A 14,397-nucleotide genomic window follows, 5' to 3' on the forward strand; every position below is an offset into this window, starting at 1 on the left:
CATGCCACCGGGAAGCCAAAATTCTGCAACTGTGCGACGGGGAAACAAATCATTCTGCAATGGCTACAGATTTGCCATGCTCATGAACTATGATTCCAGCCTTCTTTTTTTAAACACTGGCCTTAGAAGCCCCTTGCACGGCCGCCAACCTGGAAAGTCAGAATACTCTTAGCTATTGGACCACCTAGTTCAGCATTCCAGGGTTTCCGAAACTTGGGTCTCCAGCTGTTTTTGAACTACAACTCCCATCATCCCTAGCTAGCAGGACCAGTAGTCAGGGATGATGGGGGTTGTAGTCCAGAAACAGCTGGAGGCCAAAGTTTTGGAAACCCTGGTCTACACTGTTTACACTGAGTGGCACCCAGTGTTGGTTGTTGCCCATTGGGAGCCCAAACAGTAAGGGGAGCCAGAGCCAATGGCAGGCTCCAGTTTTGGAGCCATCCTCCTCCCTGCTGAGTCCTACCAACAAAGGCAACAAGGAGACTAAAGAAGGAGGAGAGGAGGAGGAGGAGGAGGAGGCAACTGACAGCCAGGGCCATCTTCTGGCCAGGTTGTAAGTAGATATGTAGGCAGATGCGGGGCTGGCTAAGGGGACACTGTAGACCAGCCTCCACTGCTTTCAACATCTCTCCAGGATTTCAGGTGTTCCCTGGGGATGGCGGGTGGGGATCAAACCTGGGACCTTCTCCATGCCAAGCAGATGCTCTAACACTGAGTTCTGGCTGCACCTTCCATCTTTCTGTCTCTTCCGAACCACTTCCCTAGGAGCCCTGCAGCCCATCTTGAGATCTGCTCTTCCCACTTTTCACACTTTGGCTCGTCCATTCTGTCCCATCCCCAAGAGTGCTGATTTCATCTGGTCCAGAGGGAACTGGCCAAGGTTCCCAGGGCAGCATCTTGTTGATGAATGGATGGGTTGCATCACCCTGTCCTCTCCCTTGCCGAGCAGGTTTTAGGACCAAGCTGCCTTTCCCAACCAGAGGCAATCAGGACAGAGAGCTGGGAGTGTACACCTCGCCAAGCCAAGCCGGAGAACAGGACAGACCGGAGAAGTGATTAAAAAGGGGGGGAAGACAATGAAGGCGGCCATAGAGCTCACCATCCTGATTGCCTTGTTGGCCACAGGTGGGTTGCCACCAGGGGAACTCCCTGCTGCTCCGAATAACCTTTCTTCCCCTTACACCCAAGAGAGAAGGCAGTCGTTCTGACTCCCGGCTCCCTCAGATAGAGTAACCGAGGCTGCGTACACATCATGGACTTAAAGCATTCTCCCCTCCCCTTCCAAGAATCCTGGGAACTGGAGCTTACCTCTTCTCAGCACCCTTAACAAACTACAGTTTCCAGTATTCTTTGGGGCGGGTATGCTTTAAAAGTATGTGCAGCTTCAGAGCAACAGGGACGAGGGCTCCTGCACCTAAACCAATTGCACTGAAGACAAAATTTTGGTGGGGATTAGCTTGTCCTCTCACAGTGCTACAGAGTGGAGAAAAGCTGTCCCCCACAAAATTCCCTCTTCCATTCCAATATTAATGGTTCCACCCTTAGTAAGGGACCTTCTTTGTATCAGCGCCTTACTTACTCCTTTGCCTAATTCTCAGATAGAAATACGGCAACCCGTGGCTCCCATCCCTCCAATTTTAACCACAGAGTTCCTCTCCCACATCATGTACTGGAATCCGACCAACCACAGGCTCATCTTCTAATTATCTTCTACCGGTCCCTTTCTGAGCTGGAAAAAGTAATGTGTATCCCTGGCTTTTAGCAGCACCCGTCATTGACCCTGTTCGCAGCATTCGATTCTACTGCTCCTTTCCTCCAGGTGGAAAGTGGACCCAAATTGGTTCTGACCCACAGTTCTTTCCCTCAAAAGCAGGTGGGGAATAGGGCCAGCTCCAGAGCTTGGTAAGGTCAGGCATTTGCCAAGGGTTGCCAAAATTAGCAAAGGGTCACTGCCCCCCATCTTCATTTGCACTCTCTCTTTTGACATAGAGCATTCAAAATAGGTGTCTGAAAATTCTGAATTTTCACCCTGCCTATTCCAGATATCCTATTCATTGTGCATTCAAAATTATTTGTGCTCATGAAGGTATCGACAATGTAGTTTTCCTTGCAGTTTTCAATACAGGTTGTGCCTTCAGAGTTTTCAGGGCAGACACGCAGCATGGCTTCCAAACCAGTACATGTTCCAGAACATCCTTCTGTTATCCTGAAACTCTTTATGCAGTCATACCTTGGCTCCCGAATGCCTTGGGAGTCGAATGTTCTGGCTCCCAAAGTGAGTGTTCCAGTTTCCGAACATTGTTTTGGAAGCTGAACATCTGGCGTGGCTTCCACTATTGCTTCCGGTGTGCCTGAGCAATCAGAAAGTGCACCTTGGTTTCCAAACTTTTCAGAAGTCAAACTGACTTCTGGAATGGATTCCATTCAGCTTCCAAGGTACAATTGTACAGTAATTGCTCTGAACTGTTTCTCCATCCCACTTTTGTTGCTCTACACCGCAAGAGCAGCCCTCCAGATAGAAATAATGCAATAATACTGGACAACTTCTAAAGCAGAATGGTGTGAGGACAGGATAAATCCACCACTCATGCAACTGTTATTGTTGCATGAACGACGTGTTGCAGAACACATACAAACACACACAAAAACAGACCAGGTGGAAAGAAACCCCCTGCAGGACTCCCTACAGGTGCCTTGCCACAGAGTCACCCCCCTGCCACAAACACACACACACACCAAACTTTCAGATGGTACCACCATGGAATTAAAATCCAGGATCCCTAGCTTTACCTGCTCCAATCGCTTCTCTTGCCGAATGGTTTCAGGGAGGCAACTCAGGAATCTCAGCCTGCATCCTGCCTTGCATATGAACACATCGCAGTACAACCTCAGAAACACCAACCTACCCACACAAGTCAGTGGGAAAACTTTAAGTGAAAGATAATTAACTCTTCCTCCTCCATTCCTCCACTGCCCTGGGCTGAAATGGGCTTATTGGTCAGCTTGGTGCTTATTTAATATACATGGGTTCTTGGTTTCCACAAAGTCCATCAACACTTTTTGAGTGGGCCTTAGGCTGTAATACGAGCCCCGCATGCCAGGCAGCAAAGCCAATTTAATTCTGAGTGGATATAGCTAGGATCATGCTGTTAAAGAACAACTTGCTTTTTATTGTTGCTCAAAGTGCCTATTCCACAGGTATTGCTTGGTTTTTTTGCTACGGTCCCATCATTCTACTAGGTACTAGTTCTAACAGCATTTTGATGCTGTTTGGAGTGCTTCCTTCCCTTTTTGCTTTAAAACTGAGTTGTGATTTATTTGCTGGTGCGTATTGTTCCGAACTCCTTTGTGAAACTTCTTCTATGAAGAGCAAATCCTTTTTTAAAAAAAAATTAAAAGTTAATCAAATGTGGGTTGTTTTTTTAAAAAATATATATATTTTAAAAACAGTCCAAAACTCACCCTCAATAAAACACAGAGAGATGAGGAAATCCTTGTTCCTTTTTAAAAAAAAAAAGTGTTGTAAGGTAGGCATGTCCAGACCCCGAGAAGGCCCCTGTACATTTAAGGCAGAGGTGGGGAAACTGAGGCCTGGGTCCCAAATGTGGCACTTGAAGCACTTTCGGTCTGGCCCTCACAACACTCTCCAAACCTCCCTCCCTCCCCAGCCACACCCTCACTGTCCCTGCTTCACACCCTCTGTGAAATTGTTTTTTCTGGTTGGAATCTGTCCTTGAACTCTGATCATGCTTCTTGCTTGGCTGGAGGGAGCGGGGTGGGAGTATGTTTGTGTGTGTGCAAATGCACCTTCTATACAAAGGCATTATTTTTTTTACATTTACTGCTTCACCCTCTTTTGCCTCTGGCCTCACCCACCACTGGCATGTGGGTTTTTAATATTCATTTTTGCTTTTCTAAAAGCGAAGGCAAAGTATCCCAAAGAAAGGCAACCTTTTGGCTGGTAGCTGATCTGAAGAAGGGCTTTCAACAGAGGTTAGGTGCCCATCCATCAGGGGTTTTTTCAGCTGCAATTCCTGCTTTTGCAGGGGCTAGATGGCCCCTGAGGTCCCTTCCCATGTTGCCCCAGGAAGGTTCCCCATCGCCAGATTTAAGGGGTGCCCAGTTCCACAGGGACATCTTATCCAAGCACTCTGATGGGGAAATATGTCCTTATGGGGAAAGACTCCTTTGCAAAATGTCATTTCAGCTTTGCTTCCTGAAGCTCGTGGCCTGTCTTGCCACAAGTGCCTGGGGACACGTGAGAATTGCACGAACCAGCAGCAACTCTGTGGCAGCAACGAGACCCTTTGCATGGAGGAAACCCGAGCTACCTACGGTACGTGGCCTGGGGAAGAGGTTGCCAACTGACCTGGCCTGCGCATGTCCCTTGATCTGCAGCAGGGCCGTCTTACCCATAGGCGCTAGGGGTGCAGGGCACCCGGGCGCCGGGCTCTCAGGGGTGCCAGGCCAAGAGTCCAGGGCCGAGATTTGGAGTCCAGGGATTGGGAAGAGCCGACAGCCACTGCCGAGTGGAGCAGAGCCTGCTGGAGAACTGCAGCTCTTCTGCTGCGGGTGAGCAAGGCACTGAGGCAGCCGGCCGGCTCCGCCCTCCTGCGCACCAGGGATTGGTGGACCATCGAGAGGTCTGCCCAGCACACACTGCACACACAAGGTGCCCTGTTTCGCTCAGTCGCTGCCACTGCCGCCTTGGGCCCCTCTGTTGCCAGCTCTGCCGTGCACATCTCACAGGCCCGCCCTAAAAAAAGGTCGACAACCCTAGCGCCACATATGCTTAAGACGGCCCTGATCTGCAGAATGTGGTGCTTAAAAAAACAACAATGTTGCAGAGAGTTGTGCATCACCACCTGCCTGCAATGTAGTGGTCAGAGTGTGGGAGTGGGACCTGCGAGACCTGAGTTCAAATCCCCGCTCAGCCGTGAAGCTCACTGGGTGACCTTGAGCTAGTAGTCACCCCAAATCTCACCCTAACTAAAGTACCTCACACAGACTGTTGTAAGGATAATGCAAAGAAGGGGAGGAGGCATGTGACCACCTAGAGCGCTTTGAAGAAGGCATAAATGCAATAATATACAAAATAAATCCAGCCGCTGCACAGGCACAGTGACACACTGAAAGGGTAGTAGCCCTTTGCTGTCCCAACAGGAAAAGTTGGTCATCATTCCCTCTAGATGCCCCACTCACCTTAATGAACGGGTTCATCAAGCCTGTGTTTGGGCTGTGTTTTGCCCAGTGCGTCACAATTTCTACAGGCCCGATTTGGAATAGTCTTATCTCAGATCTCTATCACTTAAAAAAAAAAAGCATATGTGACCTTGGCTGGTTAGCTTTGTCTCCAGGCAAGGAGGGTCATTAGCTGCCCGTTTAAGGGCTTCCTGGCCTGGCATTTAACATTCAATTTGCTGCTTCAGAGGTTTATGTGTTTGTTTAAAGGAAGCATATGACTAAGTAGGAGAAGGCACTGCTGTAGGTTAACATCGGGCAGGAAAACAGTGGTCAGTTCTGAGAAGCCTAGAGGCCTAGTTCACTACCTTTTAGAACTTTTCTCTTTGCAGAACTCAGCAGGGAGGAGGATGGGTTCAAAACCAGAATCAGCTGGCTCTGCCTGCCATTGGCTCTGGCTTCACCTATTGTTGGTTTCCCTGCTGGGGTGGCACATCTTGTTTTGCAACTTACTGCTATGCATACTTACCCCTAATATAGGGTTGCCATACAGTCGTACCTCGGAAGTCGAACAGAATCCATTCCGGAAGTCCGTCCGACTTCCGAAACGTTCGACTTCCAAAGCACAGCTTCTGATTGGCTTCAGGAAGCTCCTGCAGTCAATCGGAAGCTGTGGAAGTCCCATCAGACATTTGGCTTCCAAAATAACATTCGAAGACCAGAACAGTCACTTCTGGTTTTCAATCGTTCGGGAACAGGAACATTCGACTCCCAAGGTATTTGGGAACCGAGGTATGACTGTATTTCAAAAAGCAAAAATCTGGACACAAAAAGTTGTTGAGGGGTTTTTGGGGGGAAATTGCCCAAAAAGTTGTTTGGGGGAATCGCCCAAAAACAACACTTCCTGCTTCTGTTTTCAAAAAACCCAGACATTTTGCCTATTTTTGAAAATTCCCCCTGGATGGTAATTTTGCCATTGCAATCCCAGACGTGTCTGGAGGAAAATGGATGTATGGCAACCCTACCTAATATATGCCTTTTTATAAGTATTGTTTAGTTAGGTAACTGCATTGCAAAATTCGGATAACTGCAAATTCTGAAGGATGGCTGTGTTTCGTCTCCTTTTTTTTTAAGTGTGGATTTCATAAACTCACATTTAAACATGAACTGAAGCAAATTCCTTTCCGCCACCATCACCACCCCGTAGTGATCCGTGGGTTACTTGCTGTTCGTCAGCCTCATCATGCACCTTAGCTACCATCTTGCTATGTCTTCCCTTCTCTAGGCCCCATAAGTGAGACCCTGAAGAGAGGGTGCACCACATCCCAGTACTGCCAGTCCTACTTCTCCACCCGCAGGGGCTTCATATCGCGAAGCATCTACTGCTGTTCCGAAGACCTTTGCAACGATGTCCCCTACAATGGTAAGAGTCCCCAGAGTATGGTCAACCCTGAAGTGGAAATGATCAGACCTATGCGCTCTCCAGAGACATGTGTGACACACTGGAAAAAGAGCTGACTTGCTTACTTTCATGAGCTACTAAGTATGGCCACATTCACACCATACATTTAAAGCACTATGATACTGCTCTACGCTGTCATGGCTTCCCCCAAAGAATTCTAGGAGCTGTGATTTAAAAGTGCCAAGAAGAGACCCTTGTTTCCCTCACAGAGCTACCACCATTCCCTCTTCACAGGGAGCTCTGGGAACTGTAGCTCAGGGAGGGAAATAGGGGTCTCCTAACAACTCTCAGCACCATTAACAAACTACAGCTCCCAGAATTCTGTGGGAGAAGCCTTGACTGCTTAAACTGGTATCATAATGCTTTAAATTTATGGTGTGACTGTGGCCTATCTCCTGCTCTCTGTATGGGACAGTCAGTGATGTCAAATATTTATTGTTGTTATTTTGGTTTATTACCCATCCTTGATCAGGAGTCCCCAAATAGGTCACAACCATTTAAAACAACAACACTGAAAACAGTTTGAAACAAATTCCAATCGCAAGAGTAGGGTGGGTCCCAAATATACATATATCTGTCAAATGTCAAAGGCCAATGCAAACAGGAGTGTCCTCTGCAAATGACCAAAATATGTATAATGAAGGTGCCAGACGCACCTCTCTGGTGAGGGAATTCCACAACTCAGGGACTGCTGCAGAGAATGCCCTCTGCCAGGTCACACTCACCCCAAATTTCTGAGGGAGGTGGAACCATCAAGAGGGTCTGTGCGAAAGGAAGTGGCCTTTTAGATATTTGGGGCCTACATTGTTTTTAGGGCTTTAAACATTGGCATGGGCTCCTTGACCACCTTCTGGACTACTGCTGCCACCGAAGCTCCTGAGGGAGGTAGAACCACCAAGAGGGCCTCTTAGAATGTGGATTTTTGAGGTGCTATTTACTGAAGCCTTCCACAAGCAGTGCTCGTGGGCCTCAGAATTGGTGACCCTTCTTTTTTCTTGCCTTCCCGCAGTCACGTACAGCACCGAACGCAACGGAGTGGAGTGTTACAGTTGCATCGGCAGTTTGGAGGAGTGTAATGGGACCAGCATTCCCACAGCCCAGTGCAGAGGTAAAGAGAACCGCTGTGTGGAAATCTCTCGCCAGTGGCTGCCAGGTAATCTATCCGAGAGGTGTTTTTGTGCCCTTCCAATTTGTCACTTCTTTCAAAATTCAGGCCCCCACCCCACCCCTGGCACAGTTGCCCCAAAGCTATAACTGCATCTATGGTTCCCCCGCTTTGATGTCAAAAGACATTTTGTACGTCCTCAAGCCTGCTGGGAAAAAAAATCCATTTAAAATAATAATACAGTGGAACCTTGGTTCTCAAAAGGCTTAGTTGATTAACAAATTGGTAAGTGTTCCGGTTTTCATACGTTTTTCGGAAGCCGAACGTCCGAATGGGCTGTCAGCTATTGTTTCCGGGGCGCCTGCACCAATCAGAAGCCGCGCCTTGATTTTCGAACGTTTCAGGAGTCAAACGGACTTCCGGAACAGATTACATTCAAGAACCAAGGTTCCACTGTAATAATAATAATTACTAAACTGCTCCCATCAGTACCCCACTGTGATTCCAAAAGGCTTTGGGGGATGGACCCCACAATTTGCCCTTAAAAAAAAACAGTTTAAACGTTGTGTGCGTGTACGCATTTTACCAACCACTTCTGCAGATCCTCGGCTGAGGTTCTGGGATGCCAAAAGGTTTTTGTGATTCCCCGACTCCCCACAGTGTAAAGAAAAGAAAATGAAAGAAAAGCCACACTCACTTTGCACTTTGGTATGTTGGCCCTGCCCATCTTGGCATGGGGGCAGCAGGCCCCAGCCCTTGACCCCAAAAATGATTAGCCAGCCCTGATAGAAACAGAGGTGTATCTGCTGAAGAACCCCTGCTGGTTTTTGTGGCAGAAGCCATGTGTGCATTGCAAAAGATCTCAGGTTGGATTCTAGAGTGCACTCTCAGTTCATGTGGGGCAATGGCCTGGCCTCTCCAATGTCCCGTGAGAACTGGCAGTGTGCTGGTGGTGCCTGGTGCCCATTGGAACTGGAGGAGCAGAGGGAGAGGAGACCAATGGAAAGTGGAGGCAGAGCTATTGAGAGGTGGAGGCATCCCCTGCCTGGTTGTATGTAAGTGCACACTGTACTGCAAGAGAAGCTCAAGGAGTCCTACACGGTTGTCTACTCGCTGCGAATGCATTGAGCTCCTCTGTAGTGTGCTTGGCGTACAGAATAGTCCAGCCCTTTGCTCAAATACATTCCCCAACAGCCATTGGCAAGGATCTTTGACACCCTCCTCTGTTTCTACAGGAACAGGTCTGGTGGAGCCCATCATCAAAGGCTGTGGGAATTACCCCAAGGAGGAAACACTCTTGGCATACAGCATAGGAGGCAAAATCAGCTACGTGACCATTCGTGTCTGTGAAGGTTCCAGGTGCAACAACAGCTCTTTCACAGGTAACTCTGGGTTGCAGGTTTCTTGGGATGACCCAAATTGGAGCGGCAGGAGTCCAGAGCCAATTTCAACTCAAATGTGCATGCCAAAATTAAAATAAAACTTTGGGTGCTTTGTGTTTAAAACTCCTTCCCCACTGAGGACTTTAAAACCAAAATTTGAAAATTGCAAAAAAAACTCAGAAGTCCGGGGTTTTTTTAATATCTCTGGATTCCATAGATGTATTTTTGAAGTCCTTTTGGCTCACATGCTCCCCCCCCTTATAAAAATATCCTACCCACAAAAAGCAGCATTATTAGGCAGTAAATATCTGTGGACAAGACTGGGAAATATTTGTTATTATATTTAATAATAAAACTGGGGGGCGGGGCAAAGCAGTTCCCCCAAATGTGGGTTAACTACCCTCCTACAAGTAAGTACAGAGGCAAGAATCCAACACAATAGCTTTCGCTCTCCCCCCCCCCCTCAGCATCTCTGATCCTGGAAATAGTATATGGTCATCCCTGAATAATAGCCATGAATTTGTCCAATCTTTTTTTAAGTCCTGCATTACTTCCAAGCTCCTCCACTCTCACTGTCTCAGTATGACTGTGTCAGAAATGGAATCCATGAATTTCTGATTCCAAATTTTGTCCCGTCCCACATCATTCTGGCCTCAAAAAATGCAAATGGCAGCTTTGGGGAGATGAGGTTTGTGTTGGGGCTGGAAGAGAAAGAATTAAGCTCCTCATTCCCACAGTCCAGAGGCTGCTCAGCTCTCCTAACAGCTGCTATTTGCAGAACAAACAATCAAAATCATGGTAATTGTCACACCTAATTTGGCCCTTACTGAAAAAGACTTTTGTCTCCTACCTTTCAGAGTTTTCTGTGAGGGAACTCAACGGGCTGGTGTGTTACAGCTGCCTAGATACAGGAAATGATGAATGCAGCGCAGGGAATCTGCAACTCATGAACTGCGTGGGAAACATGGACCATTGCATGAATGTCATAGGTAAGATATGGTGCAAGATTTATAGTGTTGTACTAAAAGCTAGGGCTGTCACATGTACCAATCACGGTACTAGCCAAGGTAAGTTCTCGTTCCTAAGGCCTACAGATGGAAAGCCCAAATGGTTTAAGAACCCAAAGCATACATGCACACCAATTAATACACAGCATGATAATAAATGGCCTCAGCCCAGTCTACCTGAAGGAGCGTCTCCACCCCCATCGCTCAGCCCTGAGGTCCAGCTCCGAGGACCTTCTGGTGGTTCCCTCACTGCGAGAAGTGGTTCCCTCTGGTGGCTCTGGTTCCCTTCTGGTGGTTCCCTCACTACAGAGAACCAGGAAGAGGGCCTTGTCGGTAGTGGCACCCACCCTGTGGAATGCCCTCCCATCAGATGTCAAGGAAATAAACAACTATCTGACTTTTAGAAGACATGTGAACTTCCTGTATCAGGAAGTTATTAGTGTTTTATGTTTTATCGTGTTGTTAATATTCTGTTGGAAGCCACCCAGAGCGGCTGGGGAAACCCAGCCAGATGGGCAGGGTATAAATAATAAATTATGATGATGTTGATGATCCTACAGCCAGGGCCGGTCCAAGACATTTTGGCACCTGAAGCAAACCACAAAATGGTACCCCCCCCCCACGCCCTGCCCAGGGAAGGAAGTGTGAGTGAAGATCTACATCAGGAGCAATCGGGGAGACAAATCAGCCTTGTTCAGTGCGGGATGTGGGAGTCAAAGAGTTTCACAGCAGGGAAAGGGGCCCATTCTGAATCATGCCAGGCAGGTGCAGAGCCCAGGAGAGCCCATAGGGCAGCCTGGAGACATTCCCAGCTCTATCTGAAGATGTCAGAGACTGAACCTGAGACCTTCTGCATGCAAAGCAGATATGGCCCTTCCTCAGAGTCCTGTCACATTCTGGCCCTTCCAGCTTCTGGTTACAGGAAACTGAGTAAGTTGATTTGCCCCAAACACAAGTAATGCATGATTAGGATTCAGATGAAGGATGGATGAGAAATTTGATTCAGGATGCATTTAAAGCCGAATCAATCAAATTTGCACTTTCTGAAACAATACGCAAACAGAAACACAGCAATCCTACAAAATTCACACTTCTCTGAATTTTTCAATGCAGTTCTCCAATCAAGCAATGTTCATAAGAATACATATATTAGGAGAGAGTGTGCATCGAAATGAAGCTATAAAATGCACTGGATACGAAAATGCATTAGATTGTAGGGAATCACTTGCCCAAAATGTGTCACATTAGTCAAAAGTGCCTGGAATGATGTCTTTCTTAGGAGAAATTTGCCCTGAAATGCTGGTGAATGTGTGTGTGTGTGTGTGTGTGTGTGTGTGTGTGTGTGTGTGTGTGTTTGCAGCAGAAATGTGACGAACTGAATTTAAGATTGGGAAAATGAGTAATGGAGAGAAATGAAATTGACCAATACTCCTGTCCCTACTCATATGATCTGATCCCTTGTCTTGGGAAGATATGCAACTCCCTTCCCTCCTCTCCTCTCTTCCAACGCAGATTACGTCCGCGGTGCCACCCTCCGAGCTGGCTGCGCCAACCAGCAGCTCTGCCAGGATACAGTCTTCTATGGAACACTGCTGCCCAAGCTTCCCGTCAGCTACGTGACCTGCTGCCAGGGCCCCGGCTGCAACAGAGCGGCAGGCCAGGGTGGGAGGAGAGGCGAGGGCATCCTCTTTGCCCTCCTGGCAGCCTCATTGCTCATAGCCCTGAACTGAACCGCAAATGCCTTCTTCACCTGTCTGCCCCCATCCCAAATGCAAAACACCTGTAGATTAGCCTCCATGGAAAGACAATCCCTTTATCCCAGGTCTGGCAGTGCCCCACCTGCGTCACCAAGGTGTGTCTTTCTTTGGGAACATGATGGGAGCAGGACTTCTGGAAGTCTTCCTACCCACAAGGCCCTCCTTCTTAGCCCTGCCAGGTTTCACTGAACTTCGCCAACCCTCCCCCAGCAACTCAAAGGGACGCAGCCTGCAAGAGGGCAAGCTGCTTGCTTCTTTAACTTTCCACCCACGTCCGGTGCAGCCACTCGGGATTACTTGCTCCGGGAGCTTTAATAAGATTATATAATGGAAAAAACCAGGCCATCTCTCATGGCCCCTGAGCCACCCCCTTGAGTGTGAAAAAGGGCTTTTTAACGTCACGTTTTGTATTTCCCTTTTTTGTAGCGGTTGCCTCTCTCAACTCATCTCAGAAGGTTGAGAGGGAGGGGGGAATAAGCAAGCGGAAAACCAAATAAATGGCTTGGAAAGCAGTGGCGCAGCTGGGTTAGTTCCAGCCTCGGATCGAGGGAGATTAATTTCTAGTTCATTTCTGCAGATTTCACGCCAGTGGCTGGTCTGTTTGTTGGCAGGACCATCTTCAGCTGTGGCAGGTTGCAATTTCCAACCCTGCAGTGTCTCTAGTTTAGCCAGAAAAGGCAAGGCTTTCGATATACAGTGGTACCTCAGGTTACGAACTTAATTCATTTCGGAGGTCCATTCTTAACCTGAAACCATTCTTAACCTGAGGTACCACTTTAGCTAATGGGGCCTCCAGCTGCCACCGCACCGCCACCATGCGATTTCTGTTCTCATCCTAAGGTAAAGTTCTTAACCTGAGGTACTACTTCAGGGTTAGCGGAGTCTTTTATCCTGAAGTGTTTGTAACCCAAGGTTTTTGTAACCTGAGGTACCACTGTACTCTTCCTGGAGGATTTCCCCCCTAATTCTCCCCAACTCCCACAAAAAACTTTATAACATTTGTTATAACCCCAGATGAGCAGGGTAGAAATAATAAATTATTATAATTATAATTATTCAGTTGAGGGGTTGCACAGGCAAATGAACTGCAATCAGATTGAAGATGGGTCATCACAATACAGTGGTACTTCAGAAGTCGAATGGAATCTGTTCTGGAAGTCCTTTCGACTTCCAAAACGTTTGGAAACCAAGGCGCGTCTTCCAATTGGCTGCAGGAAGCTCCAATTGGCTGCAGGAAGTTGGATGTTCAGGTTCCAAAGAACATTCACAAACTGGAACACTCACTTCCGGGTTTGTGGCGTTTGGGAGCCAAAACGTTTGACTCGAAAGGCATTCGCGAACCAAGTTACGATTGTACATCATAAAAGCATCTTTGGGACAAAGGAAAAGTGGGAGGATTGGGGAGGCCCAGGGCAATCCAGGTTCCTGTTCATCCTGAAAGCAAATTTGGTGATGTTGGGCCAGATTCTCACTTTCAATCCAGCCTACCCCATAGGGTTGTTGAAATGATAAAACAGGAGGTAGACCATGAACAGTGCTCTGTGCTCCATAGAGGGAGGACAGGAGAAAAATATAACTACATAAATGAATGAAGATGGATGGAGAAATACAGAGAGGAAGCTGACTAAGGCACATCCACACTCCTGCTTGTCCCATGCCTCGAAAGCTTGGGTCCAAGTAGTTCTCCAATGTGCTTTATAGGCATGGAACTGAGCAGTTTTCTGTTTGCCCTGCTGCTTTCCCGGGAAAGCCTTCTCTTTAGCGCAGAATCAGAGCAAATGTCAAGCAGTAAAGGGTGGTTTTTCCCTGGGGGGGCGGGATGCGACACAACAAGCAGAAGTCTGAATGAGCCCAGAGGTCACTTCCAGGCAGGGGATGGTGGTGATTTGCAATAATTTAACGTGCAACATTAAAAATGGCTTAAGACAACTTACAGTAAAAGGGCCATTCACATATTGCAAAAGTTTGCTTGTTTTTAACTGAAGGCCCCAGAATATCCATGCACATGTACGACAATTTGCGCTCGTGCTGCTATCAGGGTGGTCATACGCAATCGTGCTTTCAACACTGGTTGTGCCCCCAAGGTTTTGGGGTGATCATATTGCTTCCTTTCTAAGCAGTGCCTATCCCGCAACTTCCTTGTGAAATACCGCAACTTTTTACACCACAAATGTTCTTGTTTGCCTTCCTTCTGCTTTTTGTTATGCCATAGCCCTTCTGGACAGCAATAATAAATTCACCACAAATGCACTATTATTGTGTCAAGACTGTGTTGCAGAATGCATCCACAGTAAAACGCCAGCCTCAAGGGTCCCTTGCTTGATTTCTCCTGGAAAGGGTAAATTCAGATTAAATTGCCAACAATGTCCTGCAGATGCTGTTTTTTAAAAAATGTTGCACACATGAGGAGCACCCATGATAGATACCTATCTGGAAGCACCCAGAGAGAAAGGGGGGTGGAGGTGACCGGTTAAGCCCAAAACAGCACACGGAATAACAATAT

General features: G+C 47.6%; 2 protein-coding genes across 6 annotated transcripts in view; one reads left to right on the top strand and one right to left on the bottom strand.

The window, feature by feature from the left end:
• The window catches only part of LOC310851585 (urokinase plasminogen activator surface receptor-like), a 30,725-nt gene that overhangs the window by 13,116 nt on the left and 3,212 nt on the right, over positions 1 to 14,397 (bottom strand). Inside the window, exon 1 of one of the 5 annotated variants that reach the window (XM_083754147.1) lies at positions 9,981 to 10,095. The exons of 3 other annotated variants lie outside the window; for them this stretch is intronic. The gene's annotated coding sequence lies outside the window, so the exon portion shown is untranslated. Of the gene's footprint in view, positions 1 to 2,790; positions 2,880 to 9,980; positions 10,096 to 14,397 lie in introns of those variants that run through there. One more of the 5 variants, XM_083754146.1, reaches the window with a different exon arrangement.
• Positions 57 to 14,144, top strand: LOC310851602 (urokinase plasminogen activator surface receptor-like). Its single transcript, XM_083754173.1, has 7 exons — positions 57 to 1,125; positions 4,208 to 4,336; positions 6,467 to 6,604; positions 7,653 to 7,796; positions 8,984 to 9,130; positions 9,988 to 10,119; positions 11,650 to 14,144. The coding sequence occupies exons 1-7, from the start codon at positions 1,077 to 1,079 to the stop codon at positions 11,865 to 11,867; spliced, it is 957 nt and encodes a 318-aa protein (XP_083610299.1). The 5' UTR covers positions 57 to 1,076; the 3' UTR covers positions 11,868 to 14,144.

The sequence above is a fragment of the Podarcis gaigeae genome (genome assembly GCF_964106915.1).
Source record: "Podarcis gaigeae genome assembly, chromosome: 8".
Lineage (NCBI taxonomy): Eukaryota > Metazoa > Chordata > Lepidosauria > Squamata > Lacertidae > Podarcis > Podarcis gaigeae.